This window comes from Wyeomyia smithii, chromosome 1 (genome assembly GCF_029784165.1).
Source record: "Wyeomyia smithii strain HCP4-BCI-WySm-NY-G18 chromosome 1, ASM2978416v1, whole genome shotgun sequence".
Lineage (NCBI taxonomy): Eukaryota > Metazoa > Arthropoda > Insecta > Diptera > Culicidae > Wyeomyia > Wyeomyia smithii.
Window position 1 is genome coordinate 12,856,703 of NC_073694.1, and position 18,219 is coordinate 12,874,921.

Here is an 18,219-nt window from a genome sequence, read left to right on the forward strand (position 1 = left end):
TCAACCTTCCCTTTATCTAGTTTATGATGAAGTGAGGATTAACATCGATTACCTCGACTCAAAAAAGGACCCGAAACTAATGGCATTCCACCGCAGTCCCTGAATAAAAGGTTGGGCAGAACTGTCAATTGCACCATTGTTTAACCAATCGCTACGTGAAACGATATTCTCGGTTATTTGAAAAGCTACATCGGTCACTCCTATTTACAAGTTTCCATGTTGTGTTGTTTGGGCAAAGTCTTCGAGAAACTTGCAGAAAACGTGCTGTATAAGAAATAAGCACCTCCCATTTCCGACAACCAGCACGATTTCATGAGACATAATTCAATTATAGCAAACTTGATGTACTATGTTACCATACTATCATAGAAATGGAAATGAGGAGGCAAATCGAGACCGAGTCATCGAAACAATGAAGCAGATTGGCTTTCCAAAATGTTTTTTTGGACTAGATTCTGTCATACTTATCTGGCCGCACTTCATGAGTTGTGGTCAACTCAGCTCAATCCCGCCTGGCGTGCCCCAAGGTAGTGTTCCTGCACCACTGTTATTTAACATCATGAGCGATGGCAGCCGTGTCGAGGTCGAGGAGATGGCAATGATTTCGAATGAGGAACTCATCGTGATCGCCAGACGGTGGTCAGTGTCGAAGACAGCACCATTATCTCAAATCCATGAGGCTCTTGGGAATTATGATCGACGATAAGCTCACGCTCATGAGCCACGTCGACTATGCCTGTAAGAAGGCCTCAACGGTTACTGCAACACTACCTTGTATGATGTTAAATAACTCAGCGATGTATGGCAGCAAGCACAAAAACAGGCACTACTCCAGAAAAATCTAGTTCGGAAGACGGCTTGTGAAGCCGCCTTTCAGATTTTCTTAGAGCTACAACATGTGTGTTGGGTCAACCACCAACACGTCATTGGTAGCTAACTGCCAGTTTCCAAGCTAGGATGTAAGAGTAGAAAGAGAATGAAGCACAAAAGCTACATCCGACGTAACACCTGATTGTCATTCTGGAACTGGATTTTGACGACGCCCTGAATTCTCTTTGCATGCAGATTTCCCCGCAACATGGTAAAAAGCCCAGAACCGAGTAGATTGGAGACGAATTCTTGGCATGGCCCATGTTAAACAAACAATTACAAAAAATACGTTTCTGAAGGAAAACTTACAAATCAGAAGATTACTTTTGAAGTTATTTTAAAAGGAAAAGGTTAGTACACGAAACAGAAAATGTAAAAACACAAGTGAGAAAAGTTGAGATGAAATGTTTCAGATTTTTTTTAAGGCGAACGAGAGTAAAAACAGAAATAACTAAAAATTTCGAAAAGCATTAAACAAACGAGGCTAATATCACTGATCAACAGAGGTGCACTCCAGAAGCACAAACCAGAAAAAATGAAAGATTATAGCTATTTAACCATTCCTGTTAATTTTGGTGCCCTTAGCCATTAACTTTTTTTTTTTTTCAGAGACTTAAATGATTTTTCTAGTAAACATAACGTCGAAGCGACGAACCCGGTGAGCAATTATTATGCGAACTCTCACTTAAGATGACTCGTTTTGGTAATGCCTAGGGGCGCCACAATTCATAGAAATGGTTGAATAGCTTTAATCTTTCTTTTTTTTTATTTTGCTACCAGTGTAATCAACAGTTGCGAGAATTAATCTAGGAAAAATAGAGTGAAAGAAAGTAAAAATGAAAATTAGGAGCAAAATATCAAAAAAAAATTCGAGAATAAAATGCGTAAGAAACTGACTTTACGCTTTTCATTAATTCGTACTATGTATTTAGTAAACGAGATTTAGATACCGTAATATTACACAACAATAACGATTTAAAAAACGCTTGCCGTCTACATCGTCTGCCTGCGTTGCAGTGAGTAAGCAACGAAGTACAGACGGCTGAAAAAAGAAACAAGCAAGCGCTGGATTGCACATCTAGTGGGTGACACCACCGCCGTTGTCACCAGCATCCCCCACCAGCTTGGCACCCCACGAAAAGGAAAAGAAAGCTTTCTGCGTACGAATAGGATGTTCACATCTGTGTGGTTCTTCCCTTCTATAGAGTGGCGTAAAGTTTTCTTTTACTTGGTATGAAAATTTGAAAACATAGCGAGCAAAACAAAAATTTCAAATTTTATACGCTAATCTATTACCCAAGGGAGCTAAAACATGTCTCTCTCTATTACTCAGCGACTCGGTCATTGTTGTCTCGAGAGGCTTCTGGCTGGCACTGTGCCAGCCATTTGTACCGAGCAAAAATGCTTCTACCCCTCTTTTAATGGTTGTGCGTAAAATGTGGCTAAGACGGGAAAAGTTTGCCGCCGCGAAAGGGCACCCACTTCAGAAATTGCGTCCCTTGTTTTGGTGGGGAAGCAAATGTTGCGTAACATGGCTTGCTAGGATTGCAGAGAGCGAAAAAAATGGTCCGCATTTTTCCCTTACAATTGACGCGTTGCGTAATTGCTGGCTGTGAAAATCAACAAAGTTTTCACTTGCTCAATTCCCAAGCCCTAAACAAGTAATTTTTGTGGTTTCTGAATGCCAGCCTGTTGTACGCATCCATATTGTCGTTGTCTTTTTTCTGGATTCAATCCATTCTGCCGTCTGGATTAACGACGCCCAGTCTAGTCTGGCTGAGGGACACGGTGCACAGTGGGGAATCGCTGGCCATCAGCCAAAAAATTTTTTTTTCGTTAGCTGTTTCATAATATTTTTTCTTTATTGCTATAACATTCAAGTGTCTAAATCCAAAATTTGGGCGCAATATCATGAAATCTGAATTTTTTATGACTTTTCAAAGCTTGGCAAACTGACGTTTTTTTGTCTTTTTTTGAAAAAAAGTACATTACTTTGAAACGCTCTGTAGCTTCAATGATAGCTTGGATTTTTTTGACGTCAAAGAAAAAGTTGTTGTAAATATTGTGCAAAACAAACCCTTTTCATTAGATATTGTAAAATTTGGTCATAATAGGCCTGAAACTAGAAAAAAATTAAAAAAAACATGATTTTTTGAAGAAAAGTAGCTTAAAAGTTTAGTTGCCGCAGTTTGCCACGGTTGTGACTACATTCAAAATTTAGGTAAAAACGTAAGCTTTCAAATGCATACTGTCCGCTGCAGCGCAAATTGTCACTTTCGTGAAAAAAGCGATAGCAGTTTTTTTTTTTTCATTTTTTTTGTGGTTGAAATTTCAACCAGGATTAATTTTAATCATGACCATGATACCCCATTAATGGAAATTTATGATATCGAACTCAATCCGTAAGAATAAAACAAAAATTTGGGCAAAAATTACAAAATTTATCAATTAAAAGTTATAAAATAAGTGTTAAATAAGAAAATAGTAAACAAATCTTTATGAAACTTTTAATTATATCAAACTTTATCACTTTCTGCAAATTTAAAACAATTTTAAAAACGTTCAGCCCTTTTCAATTTATGATCATGAAATTCGCTGAACTGATGGAAGTGTTAAATACTAGCAGCAAATTCATACCATCAAACTCCGGCTAACAATAGCCCGTTTGAAGATTGCCTTTGCTTCGCACTCGTTTGCATACAAAAGTAAAGCACACATTTTGCTTTATGAGAAAAAAAACAAAGAACAGTCGTCGCCCTCCGCATCTTTTCGTATTCATTTAGAACGTTGTGTCATTCCAGTGTCTTGGTTTTCAAATTCATAAATTCGTTGAATTTTATTATGGAGCCTTCAACTTCAGCGGCACCACTAAATCCAATGTCTAGCAAGTTGTCAATTCATGGTGTTATACATGTATTTAAATGTCCTCTTTCAACCATAGAAACCGGATTAGGAAGATAACGTATATATGAAACAATGAAACATCGAAAATTACTAGAAGAAATGAAAATTGCAGCGAAAGACATTTTTCCTGCTGATAAGTATAATGAACTTCAAATTTTCTGGAAACAATTCAACACGAGATTTAAGCGATCACAGCGGAAGATGCTGATGATGATTTTTTCAATTTGTAATTAGTTTGTATTACTTATGTTGTTTTAGTTTATTAAAATATATATATATATATATATATATATATATATATATATATATATATATATATATATATATATATATATATATATATATATATATATATATATATATATATTTAGGCAAAATTTGTTTAGATCGAGGGGTCATCTATAAATTACGTATTTTTTCAATGGGGAGGACGCGCGGTGGCACTACTGGTTGTCAAAGATCATATAATTTTAAGAAAAAGGAAAAAAGTAACAAAAAATATTAAAAATTGGATTTCGTGCTTTATGGACGGCCCCAAACAAAAAATTGATGCCAAATTCGTGTTCAGCGCCCCAAAATTATGTAAATACCAAGTTTTTGTCGCATTTAACGACACTTTTTTTGCTTGGCCAGCCTTTGTATGGAGTCGCCCCACTGTGCGGTGTAGTGACAAAATCCGATCGATAGGCGACGATTCATTCCAACTCTGTCAGGTATCTCGGAATGCAAATATTAGTTCGCTTTGCATCCAGGTTTGAGGGGTCGTTCATAGACCACGTGGTTAGCAGGAGATCATTAATAGTTGACAAACTTATTGAAGGCTCTTACGATGTTTGATGTTTAAGTTATAACGTTTAAACGAAATATGACCACGTGTTTAAGGGGCGGTCCCTCAGACGGTTAACCAACGGTCGGTCGGTGGATTTTTCCGATTCCCGGCCATCGTGGGGTGACAGCAAATTTCAATGTTGGTGAAATTGCTTTTCAATTTTTTTTCCCCTATATTTGAACCCAGTTTTCAGCGAGAGCAATGTATGTAAACAACACCTTCCTAGTCACGTCTGTTGGCATTTAGACTCCAGTTCGGAAACGGAATTGGGTGCACAGTCTTTTGAAGTGTCAGTCTATAACGTGTAATCTTTTTCATTACCAAAGCACAGCCTACGATGTTTTGTTTTGGCATTGTATTTTCCGTTCAACAAAAGCCACAATTAGCAGATCTATTCTGGTGCACTGTTTACTTTGATGATCTTCCAACTGGGACAAGGACAGAATTCGTTTCGTTTCACAGAAACCGCAAAAAAAATTGTTTGGTAAATATTTAGTTTGAGTTCGTTTGACAATACATACCTACACTAGCAAACATGCTTCGAACTTTCTATCTCTCTTCCCTAACCGTCTGTAAAATCGTCGTATCGTTCGTTAAGCAGTGCTAAACCGACCGGAGTTTTCATCTAGGAACATCACAGATGTGAGTGGCAAGCAAAAAAAACAGCCAACATAAACATAGTCGAAATAAAAAGCTTTTCCCTTTTATCTCATCCGTTCATTGGCTCGCTGATGTGGGCGGTGATGCAGCAAGACCCCACAACATCCGAAAACATTCGTTTTTCTATGGTTGACCAAAGTCGCAGTTCTGGCGCGAATCTCTAGGATGTGCTCAAGTATTGATTCACTTTATTTTTAAACAGCGGCGACAGCAGACCAGATTAAAGGGATCACCTTTCGGTGTTCATTTGGAACAGAAAAAAATCAATCAATTTTCGTACGTAGCGTACGACCAAAAGTTCAAGTCAACATCGTGAATTCCCTTGGCTGAAGGTTAGGGAGCACCATCGGAATGGCATTCCTGTTGTCGCCGCTTAAAGCGGCTTCGTGGGTCAGAGTAAAAATTCCTGGGAAACTATTTCCTCGAATGTTTTTTTTTCCTTACCTCACTCTCAGCCAAGGCGTGAGGTGGAATTTTTATATCGCCTCGTGCCACGAAACGACACTTAAGCAGCACCGTTTGCCATCTTTCTTGGTTGTTGTTGTTGGTGGCTTACCTGAAACTGCTGGAAGTCGTCCCGGCGTCCGGCGTGCACCCATCTTACTGGATACGATGACCTGCACTGTAGCGTCAGATTTTTGCCCTGATCCACGACGTACTCGTCGTAAATCACACCGAAGGAGCGCACCATGGGAAGCACTGCGAATGGGAGGGGGAGAGAAAAAACATAAACGAACTGCTTAGTGTTTGTCTCAGAAGGAATAAATGGCTGTCCAATCTAATGGTGATTGACAGATTGCTGGAAAAGGAGATTTTTTTGTACAGCTTGTAAAAAAGTTTATTCACCTTGATCAATTATATTAAAGTTTTAATATTTACACAAATACGCCAAACACAATTTTGTTTTATATATTAAACCACTGCTGTCACTGTTTAAAATATACACATTGCATTCAGTTATAACTTCGTTTGATTATTTCGAGGGATTGTCTTTTCCTATCCCTCGCTGTACATTTGACAGAGTATAACACGAAGATACAAAAACGTCAAAACTGATACAAAAACGCCAATGTCGGTCGGATTGTTAGTCAAAGTAAAAAAGCTCACAAATCTGCTAGAGTCTGGCGGAAGCTGCCGTGAAATGTCGAACAAGGCACTTTACAGCAACTCCCAACAAACAATTTTGTTGATTTACAGTTTATTACGCTATTATTGAGAGGATTCCGGTTGAAGAAAAGCTTAATAAGCCGTTATTGGACAAAATTGTTTGTTGGGCTTAGCATTTACTGCACTGGCACAACTAAACCTTTTACTCCATACCTGTATATATTTCATTGATGCCATACCATGTCAAACCTAAAGCCTGTAGTACACTCTTTGTCTAATGGTCAAATAGTTGACCTTCTGACATAATGGTCAAATTTATTTGACATCATGGTGGTTGTTGTTGTGACAAATAATTATCTTTGACCAAATTTTTATCTGTCAAAAAGTGACAAATATTTGACGCTCGGTCAAAGAGTGTACTACACACACCAAAATCTGAAAAGAATTTTCAGCAAAATAAAATACTGAAAAAATCAGTAAAAAATATTCTTGCTGATTATCAGCATTCAGAATTCTGTTTACCGGAAATCAGCAAATTGCTGGTAATTGCTGAATTTCTGGCAACTCCATCCGTCAAACTGTCAGAACAATCGCCATTTTGTGCTTAAAAAGTTAACAAAACTATAGAAAAATAAAAATGAGCTTATAAGCGTATGTAGCATGGATGTGAAATTTAAAAAAGCATTGCATGCGCTAAAATAGAATAATTGTGATATAAAAAAAATGTTTGATAAGTTAATTTTCAGTCTTTTCTAGGAATTTGGGAATATCGGCAATATACTGTAATGCAATTTCTGTTACCAATTAGTGGAAGGTTGTGTCGATGGGCTACAAAGACATTTGAAAGTTCATACTGATAATTCAGATTCAAAATCAGATAACTTTAAAATAAATATTCGCAATGTAAAACATTTGTTTTAATAAAATAACAAAAAACAAAAGAACGTTCTGTGTGTTTTCTTACTTTTGCTGAGATACATCAGCAAAATCATGTCAAATGCTCAAATGCTGAACAGGCAGCAATTTATTCAAACAACTGATTTTCAGCAAAATGGTGTCAAAAATTTGACGTTTCGATTTGCTGATCGTTTCAGCGAGAAAGTTTGCTGATATCATAGCTGATTTTTCAGCATGTAGAATATCAGCAAAATTTTGCTGGTTTCCAGCAATAAAAATTTAGTGTGCAGGCTTAAGAGAAGAGTGGCCAAGTGGCTTCTTTTCTTTTCTTCTTTGCTATGAAACATTTCCCCGGTTGAACATTATTTTCGTCTGCCTTACGCAAAATCCAGTGCAACCAGAAAAAAATATTTATTTGATATTTTTATTTAACAACAAACACAACAATGAAAATTAGATTACAAACAACATATAGAACAAAACAACAAAACTGCGTCCATATTTATATCATCACACTACCACTGTCAAACTTTTTTTCTTGTTTTTCTGACTTCTCCGGACTTTTTATAGAGAACAGAATGAAAAATATTCGGCAAAACACTTAATTCCTGTTGCAAAATCAAGGGGAAAATTGCTTGTTTTCGAGAAAAGCTTGATTTCACGTTACCACGAACAACTGAATAAACAACATAATAATAAAAAGAAATATCTTCACTGCATTTTCGACTATTGCGTGAGATTTTAAAATTTGGAATATCTTTTCCAGATTTTTCGCATATTTTTAGCCACTGTCGATAAGGTTCTGCATCCTTGGGAAATCGATAAAATTTTACGACCAAACTCTTGGCACTTCATTAAAATTCTTTTTTGCTTTTTTTGTCGCAACGTAAACAAAATTGTGTCCACAATATTTCACTTTTACTTACTCAATGATTGGGTCGAACACCAGCTGTTTAGCAACACGGCAAGCTAAACCCCTTTTGAATATTGTCACACACGCGTGCTGTCAAAATCAGCCAATCACGTTTGGAGCAAAAAACCTGGAGCAAACCGAGGTATCATCTTGGCCACTCTTCTCTCAGTTTCAAACCAGTGCCTAACCAAGCTTTGACAGCTCTTCGTGTGCACGCTCGTAAATAATAACTCTAAAATGAGTAACATTTGACGCATTTTCGTAAAAAGTGGAACAACTCTTAAGCCTGTATTACACTCTTTGACCAAGCGTCAAATATTTGGCACTTTTTGACAGATAAAAATTTGGTCAAAGATAATTGTTTGTCACTCTCCAATTTTAACATGGGGCAAACACGGGCAAACAACAACCATGATGTCAAATAAATTTGACCATTATGTCAGAAGGTCAAATATTTGACCATTAGACAAAGAGTGTACTACAGGCTTTAAATTGAGTAACTCCACAAATACTCATAACTGAGTAACACTAGGCGTCTTTAAAATGAGTCATTATTACTCAAAATTTGAGTACGACATTACTCATTTTTTGGGTACAGTTCAGTTTCATTACTGGCTAGAAATCCGCCACGGCCAATAAACGACACAACATGTTCATCAATAATTACCTTGTAATAAAAGTAAACAGTTATAATGCCTTCTGAGGCGCACACAATTGAAAAACATATGTCACAAACTGAAGCACACACGCTCGTAAATAATAACTCATGAACTGAGCAACTCTGACTCAGTTTAGAACGATGTTCGTAGACGTCAAAAAATGAGTAGAAGTCCTTTTTGATTTTGAGTAACTTTGACTCACTTTTTGGGTTCCCTTCGTATGACTTCTTTCTGAGTAATGTAAAATGTTCTGAGTAATCTGAGTAATTATCTGAGTTATTATTTACGAGCGTGCATCATAATCACCTTTCAAAATGGACGTCGTTATATGCGACGTTACTCAGAAAGAAGTTATATGAAGGAAACCCAAAAAGTGAGTCAAAGTTACTCAAAATCAAAAGGACTTCTACTCATTTTTTGACGTCTACGAACATCGTTCTAAACTGAGTCAGAGTTGCTCAGTTCATGAGTTATTATTTACGAGCGTGTGCGGCGTGTGGAATAGAACTTTCAAAACTCACTATGTAGCAAGGACGTGAATTCTGCTCGAATATCTAAAGGAAGTATTCAAGAGTGTGGTAATACATCTTTGCATTATCTGTGACATTCTGTAGTTATACATCTGTGCTTTATCGGCAACCTTTGGACTGTAGCTAAGAAAACTATTAAAAATTAGAGATAGGTACCATCGCAACAAACAATGTGTACTTCTTACCGAATATCACAATTTGGTAACGAGATTGGGATTTTTCCGACCGAATTTGGATTGAATTAAGTTCAGATTAATAGTGATACTATAAAGCTGGAAAATTATGAATTGAATATTCATCCCCAGAAGTTGGTTGGTAGCAGCAGTATAGAGTGAGATAGACGAACGCCACTTGTGCTAGAACAACTGCGTAGGGAAGCTGGTTATGTTCATATGCTTAGTCACCGTAAAGCTGTCTGGATTTGCGACACGAAGCAGGATATTATTGCTAAGGCTGATCAGCCTGGATCTGTGACTTGTGGGCAGGAGCTTTGCGACTCGCAGCAGGAAGTGGAACAATTGATCTCAGCAGTTATTCACATTGGTTGGTAAACGGCTGGGCAGTGCGTACCAGCGCTACACCCGTACTAGTTGGCATAAAATAGACTCCAGTGTGGTCCAGAGCATAAGCATACGGAGCGGAACGATCGGTAACGGCCTAGGCGATGAAATTCGGACGACGATTAAAAGCTCGGTACATGGAACTGTAGAACGCTGAACACCCTGGATGGCGACCGGATTCTGCTGGATCAGCTAGAACCTCACCACTTCGACATCGTTGTGCTCAAGGAACTTTGCCGGAGAGGAAAGAAGGTACGGAGTATTTATGGCCGCAGGGCACAATACTACCGAACCGGCGGTTTTATAGTGCTGGGCAGGATGCAGAGTTGTGTGATCAAGTGGCAGGCGATCAGCGACAAGTTGTGTTTGCTGAGAATGGAAGGCCTATTCTACAACTACATTATCCTTAATATACACTGTTCTCACGAAGGAATAACCGATGTAGAGAAAGAAGCGTTCTACGCATAGCTGGAGAAACTCTACGATAGCTGCTCGCATAGAGACATCAAGATCGTCATCGGGGAAATGAACGCTCAGATCGGTAGGGAAGACATATACAAGCCGGTGATCGGCCCGCACTCCGTGACTAACGACAACGGTTTGCGATGCGTGAACTTCGCAGCTTCCCGAGGACTGGCAGTCCGAAGAACCTTCCTTCCCCGAAAGGTTATCCACAAAACTACCTGGAGATCACCTGATCAACGTACAGCAAACCAAATTGACCATGTTCTCATCGACGGCCGGTTTTTCTCAGACATTACAAACGTACGCACCATCCGCGGTGCGGATATTGGGTCGGACCACTACCTAGTTGCGGTAACTTTGCGCTCAAAACTATCGACCGTATACCACGCGCGACATCCCCCGCGGCTCAACATCAAGCAGCTCCGGAACTCCCAGACTGCGGAGGAATACGCGCAACAGCTCGAAGCGGTACTACCCACGACGGAGGGGCTTGGCAAATCGTCTCTGGAAGACGGCTGGTGCAGCATTCGCACAGCTATCGGGGAGACCGCAACGATGACACTAGGGGTGGAAGCACCGAGAGGCAGAAACGACTGGTATGGCGGGGAGTGCGTGGTAGCGGTGAATTAGAAGAACCGGACCTGGGCGATGTACCTGGCTAGGTCAACGACAGAGAACAAGGGCAATCATAAACGGGCACGGAACGACATGACAACGTTTTACAGACGAAAGAAGCGCCAGCAAGAGGATTGTGAACAAGATGAGTTGCAGCAGCTTTACCGTGTCAGTGATACGCGGAAGTTCTATGAGAAGGTAAACCAGGCTCGCAGAGGCTACGTGCCGCAAGCCGACATGTGCAACGACGCGGATGATAATCTTCTCGTGGATGCCAGCGAGGTGGTCGACAGATGGAAGGAGTACTTCGATGTTCACCTGAATGGCGATACAGTCAACGGAGCAGGAACTGCCCTAGGAGCATCAGCAGCAGATGACCGAGTACCAGCCCCCGATGTTCATGAAGTTCTTAGTGAGATCGGGAAGCTGAAAAACAACAAAGCCGTAGGCGAAGACGGACTGCCGAGCGAGCTCTTCAAACATAGGAGATAGGTGCTGGCTGGAGTGTTGCAATGGGTCATTTCCAGGATTTGGGAGGAGGAAAAACTGCCAGACTAGTGGAGGGAGGGAGTCGTCTGCCCCATCTTCAAAAAGGGCGACAAGCTTGAGTGCCGCAACTACCGCGGAATCTTGCTAATCCAGGAGATGCGAATAAATGCGTTGACTTCGGAAGACACTTTGATCGAGTCGAATGCGACAACGCACAAAGTTGACGCTGTACAAAACCCTGATAAGACCGGTAGTCCTCTATGGAATCGAGCAGAAAACGCTTCTCGCGGAAGACCTTGACGCCCTCGAAGTTTTCTTACGAAGGTGCTGCGGACTATCTACGGTGCAGTACAGACGAACGACGGAGAATGACGACGGCGCATGGACCACGAGCTGCACGCGCTGCATGGAGAGAACCCAATTTCTCACCTGGCGAAAGTCAATAGATTGCGATGGGCTGGTCACGTCGTAAGGGTGCTGGACGAAAACCCTGTCACTTCTCTTCAGCAACCCTGCTGGCACCAGAAAAAGAGGGGCGCAGCGTGCACGATGGTACAACCAGATCGAAAGAGACTTGCGGGTGATAAGCCTGGGGAACTGGCGAAATACAGCTCAAAACCGAGCAACATGGCGACAACTTCTTGATCACTGGCATAGCTTGGAGAAGAGACCCCCATTCAGTGGAGGTCGCACTGAAACTCTCGAAAATTATGAAAATTTGCTCCTAAGAGTATAATATCAACCCAAACTTTTTTCCCCGTGTGTCACGCTACGCCACTGTTCTTGATACAGCACGACTCTCGTCTGAATGGTAAGGTAAGGTAAGTATCGTAGTAGGAAAGACTGCAGAGCAACATGACAGGTGTCTTCAGGAGGTATTAACGAAGCTTCGCGATTATGATATTCTATTGAACCAATTAAAATGCGCATTCAAGTTGTCTGAAATTTATTTCCTGGGACATCGGTTTAGTGAGGATAAGGTCGAAGCGATTCGAAAACTCAGAATGCCAACTAAGCCAGTGGAGAAGTATTTCTCTGCAAGACATAAGTACAGTGACGGTGCTTTATTTTGCCGGTCTCGGGCTCAAAATTAATAGCGTCCTCACAATTGATTTTAGTCATATACTTTATTTGGAAATATTTCTACGCATTAGATTGCGCTTTCTCTAAAATGGACGATTCAGGGATTAATTCACCTATAAGAGATATGAGTAATTTCAACCATTGGTGAACACGACTCAGGGCTTTTATCGAATTCTATTGCTGATACTTGTCATAAACAGTAGAATTTTTGTCATGTTTGCAGCACCCCAATAAAAGATTCAAATAGGACCTACAGTTAAAGCAAATGTTGAGAGCTTCCAGATAAGTTACATCAGCTTCTTTCATCCATTGTTGTAATTTGACAGAAACCATTCAGAAAAAGTTGCACATAACTATGATTCACGACGAAATCATGAGCAAAACAACAATGCTGTAAATCTCTGAAAAATTGGCATTATTCTGTGTTTCAAAGGACGGAGGGAGGGGGGATGGTGGGCACTTGACAAATTTCACTCTACGGTTCCGGTTCGCATGAGAAATGAAACCTTTTTGACGTTTCGCAACGCAGTAGGCCTTCTTCGGAATGCTCAGTGGCGCCGAGTCACGCAACAAAGCAACCCCTTCGCCACAAGTTTTTACCAACTAATTAGCTTAATTTAACAGTTACGATAAACTGGAACGCGCACGGCATTCCTCCTCCTCTCGCCGTTTGAGGTGAACTTTCCTAAGCTTTCGCTGCGAGTGGTGGTAAGGAAAACGGTAAACTAACCACAACCTACTTAAAATTTACAACTTCTGTTGGTTAAAGCTTTAGTGCTTTGGTTTTATGTTTATGTGCCAATTTCTTGCGGCCTGCGGTTGGTTCAAACTATTGCGGTGAATTCGATTACGGCACAGCTCTCTACGGAAATCAATAAGGACGACAACCTCGACAGGCCCAATAAAATGCTTAGCGTCAGTCGAAAAGAGAAACGAGGGATGGATTGTAATTGCTTAGAAATGGAATCATGATGACAGTGAAAGGCTGAGAGCTCAAATCGCAAGGGGTCATTTTTTATCTCCTCCGGCTTCGGTCGCCATGTGTTCTGCCACCTTGAAACCTCTTCTATCCATTTTGTCGTGATTCAATTTGCTGATAGACAATCCATTGATTGTATTGAATTACTTAGCTAGATTTTTTTCTGACAGCTACAAAACGGCTTCCTTTCAATTTCAATGGTGCAACAGCGCTTCCGACCAATCGACAAGGGGACCCATAGTGCTCGATAAAAACTAATTCCTTTCCCACAATTGCCATAGTCTGCTTGTCTCACCCTGGAAAACAGCGAGCGAAATAGATTTATAAATAAAAAAAATAGTGCAAATCAATTGCTGTGAGCAGTATACGAACAGTCCAGCAATGTATACACAAAAACATGACTTGCTACAATAAATCGGTCTCGTGTCTCGTGCCCGCGGTGGGTTGAAATAATAATTGAACTTTCCAGTCGACCGCCGCAACGCGGCTACTGCGACCAATCTGTACGTCAAACTGTAGCGTAATACATACATTGGATGTAAATTGCGATGCAAAATCGCAGGGTAGGGGAAGAAAATAACAATCAGGCAGGGAAAAAAATCGATTCAGCTTTATCCAGGATATTGGAATCCAAATCGCTATTTCATTTTTTTTTTTCTTCAAACAGTCCCAATGTGAGCAACAATTGCACTTTAAAGCGAATAAAACTACACGCCTAAAGTGATTGATACACTTTTGCCCAGGCGAGGTGTATTTGAGTGTTCGATTTGAAGCATTGTTGTGTGCTCTTGAGAATGAAAATCGACTATCTTTCTGCTTGTCTGTATCGGACTAAAGCGGAAGGAACTTGCTGTCGGATAAAGATATACAGTGTAGAACACGCTATAATGCTAATATTTGACGAGACAAGACACGTACATCGGAATATCTACTCAAAGCAACTTGAACTGAATTGATTGTGAGAGTCAATTTTATATCGTTCTGCTTTTTATATCCTTCTATGGTTCTGTCCAAGCTGTTTTGAGCTAGGTTTCCAGACATGAACCTGGCAAAGATTTATTATTAACCAACGTTGCTTAAAAATGAGTATACCTGTATAAAAATTCACTTAAGCCTCTAGTGCCCAATGACGCCATTTGGACTTCAGTCAAACCTCCGAAAAGTTTCGATAGATACTTAAAAAATGTTTATAAAGATTCAAAGTGATTTTACCAAAGCCTGTCCAGAAATAAACTTGGGCACTAGAGGGTTAATCTAGATATTAATTTAGCACCTTGTTTAGCACAGTTTTTTCTACTGATGGTTGAGATCGATTGGAAAATCAGGCCAATAAGACAATGGCAGTAAATTTTCTATCCTGGGATAAACAGGTAAATACATATTATACAGTGCAAATCTGAGCCGGGAACCGTTGTTTCGGTTTATGTTTGCATTTGCCGTACCAACAGGTGTCAGATAAACAAATGAAGTATAACTGTTTTCACTCACGATCCTTGGTATCAACAGATGCTCATCTGCTCCCTGGGGAGGGGACAAGGTTTCTACATGGTACAGCAGTGTAAACTTGACTGACAGTCGGTTTTAGGCTGACGGTCTGATTTTGTTGACACTAGCAATTGATTTGGATATTCAATTTGGATTAAAATTATACTAACTTTATAGCGAGTTTTCATGACATTGCATTGCATCACCACTCGTAGTAACATAGACGCCTGCTTGTATTGTTGTCTTCTGCATCAGAATCACGACAAACATTTATATATTCCAATCTATGTTAAGAGAAATTGAGTTAATCTGACGAGTGGGTGGTCCACTATAGGTTAATAAAGTACTTTTAACTGTGTCGGACCCAATGAGGTATACAAAGGTGAGGAAGAAGAAGATATTTGTCTGTATTAGTAACGGAAAAAAGGTAAACAGAAGCGCGTGTTGGGGTTGTGACGTAGATCTTCAAAAACATGAAAAAGCCATTTGGAATTGTGTTTCGGATTGTTTAACGACGCGGTAGGCATTTTCAGCCGTAAACTGTCATAACTTGTGAAACATTTATTTTTGGGCGTTATTTTTTGACTTCTACGTCATCACTGTTAACAAACCCGGCAATCAAACCATCTCCGTACCTTTCTATATTCCATTGTGTCGGACCTGCACCGTGATGACAAAAAAACTCGGTAAACACAGCACAGAGCTTTAACGCATTATGGTTAAGATGTACACTATAAAAAAATGTCACGATTGCTTCAAGTTTTTTGACGTAGGACTACGTCTAACCGCACTATACCGAAATACATTCCGCGAAAACTAAAACCAAGATGTAACGACGGAATGAAAGATTTCAAACGGTTATACTGATGTAACCACATGATTGACCACAATAATCGATATGTCGTTGGATTGATAAAATGATGGACAATTTTGTGATTCTTCAATTTTCATTATCACTTCATTGTTAAACAGTGAAAATTGAATCAAAGTTTCAAGGTCGAATTTTCACCAACAATGTACCAATCATATTCGAGCACGCCTAGCACAGACTTCATGAATAGACACCAACTGCCTGCAGTGATATCCTGTATAGCAGTGGCAAAAAAAAATTTGACAGAATCTCCCCGTCCCAATAGGTCAACTAATGTTAGCTTCCATCAGCCTGGACTAAATTGATGTCTTGAAGGAAAAGCTTTTTCGGAAAGTTCGTAACCACCTCCTTTACCAGACAGTTTTACGTTCTGCTGTTAACAAATATGTTAATGTTAATAAAACTGATGTCTTGGAGGAGAATATGATGGCACAGGCAACAGTACTGCACCAAGTATGTCTATCAGTGCAGGAAAACTTGATATTCATTTTTGTGCAGTCAAGCCAAGTGAAAACTACATTGCCACTGTTGACGCACAGTGGGGCGTGGAACACAATCGAATTGCCGTTTGAATTGTCTTCTTCTTCTTCTTGTTTCGTATAGCAGCAAATATCAGAATTCAATATGATTTTTCGGATGTCGCAAAATAGGTTGCGCCGCCGGGGACAACAAAATTCGTTGTTTATTTTTGAACTCTACACTCTGCCTTTTTTTAGATTTATTTAAATAACTAAATATAAGGTATTTAAAAGACAATAGAAAACCAAAATGCTCCGTACAGATCTTTGAATAGGTAGTTAAACGAGCTGTACTGATGATTACATTTTACTAGCTAAATGAATTTAGTCCAATATGACAATACTAGTTGCATCACGCGGTGGCGGTTTAGAGAAAAACCAAATTCATTTCATCTTGATATTAGAGTTCCGACGTTAGTGTTTGTATTTTTCAATAGATTTTTTTTTGAATCAGCATTTGCAAGAAAATATCACTCTCCATAACCTTACTTGTAATTGAACAACGCTATGCAAACATTAATTGCTGAGGCCAATGTTGTGCATCACTCTAGCCCTGTTTATTTTCGAAGTTAACAGACATATAACTTTTAAATATGGTATCTTCGTTGTTCTTTGGTATCTTGAAACTGATGAATTTTTTTCTGATTGATTCTGTATACTGATAAAATGTTTAAATTGACCTGAATTGAATGTTAACATGTTCATAAAATTCTATGTCAATTTCAAATTTTCTGTGAATATACATTTTCTACTAAAACTGTAATTCGTTATCGATATTTTTTCCACGAGCTTGTAATTACAGGAAAAAAATTTATGTGACATCTTTGCCGCTTTGTGATCGGTGAGTGAGCCAACTTCAACAAGACAAATAGATATAGAAGGAAGTTTAATTTCTACTAAATCGTACTCAATTAAATATTTTATAGAAGATTGCCTTTTCGCGCATTAAAGAAAATTCGCTATATTAGAATGAAAGGTATTCATCAATGGTTTAGAAAAAAAAATAAATAAAATTATAAAATTATTGTAGTCCTACGTCAACTATGCGGTCGTGTCTTGGTTACCACCCTCCTACTATTTGCACTTAACTCAATTCGTCACATCACACTGCAAGTTGAAGTGATTTAGTGTTGATTTCTCGATGATTAACACTTTCTAATGCAATGATCTTGCGTTGAAAACTAGTTAATGAAAATCACCATCGTATTATAATGAATATCTCTTGTATTATCACCACTGTTTAAATCAGTTAAATTACAGCTGCAAATCCAATTGACCAACGTCAAAACCATAAAGCGAATCAAAAATAGTGACAATGGGGAACGATGCAAGCAGCACATTTACCCAAAGATCAAAAATTTATTTGAGCGTAAGCTTTATGGAATCTTTTAAGTTAAAATACACAATACAACGACTCTTTTACAAATCCTGAAATCGATTGCATCAATCAGTGACAGGGATCATCTTGTTATTAAATTAAAAATCTGAAATAAAATAAAAATGAAAAATCTAAAATAAAAAGAAGTCTCTTGAATTTATTGTGAATTTATATAATTTTCCAACTTACTGACATTTCGTATCTCAAACATAAGTATATTAACAAAGATGAACATAACAACAGAAAATAAAATGATTCGCTGTTGATTTCATCGTTCTATACATTGATATATTTCGAAAGATTTCATTCAACTCTGAAATGTTAGGCAAGTTGTGCGAATTCAACATCAATTTATTTACAGTGTACATTTTATCCAACAGCGGGGTAAATTTTTTATCATATAATTG

The 18,219-nt window shown here is 39.0% G+C and overlaps 1 protein-coding gene across 2 annotated transcripts in view; it reads right to left on the reverse strand.

Moving 5' to 3' along the window:
• The window catches only part of LOC129717721 (uncharacterized), an 80,552-nt gene that overhangs the window by 20,140 nt on the left and 42,193 nt on the right, over positions 1 to 18,219 (reverse strand). For both annotated transcript variants that reach the window (XM_055667836.1, XM_055667828.1), the window contains exon 2: positions 5,820 to 5,962. In XM_055667836.1, the coding sequence (XP_055523811.1) occupies positions 5,820 to 5,962 (143 nt within the window). The remainder of the gene's footprint in view (positions 1 to 5,819; positions 5,963 to 18,219) is intronic.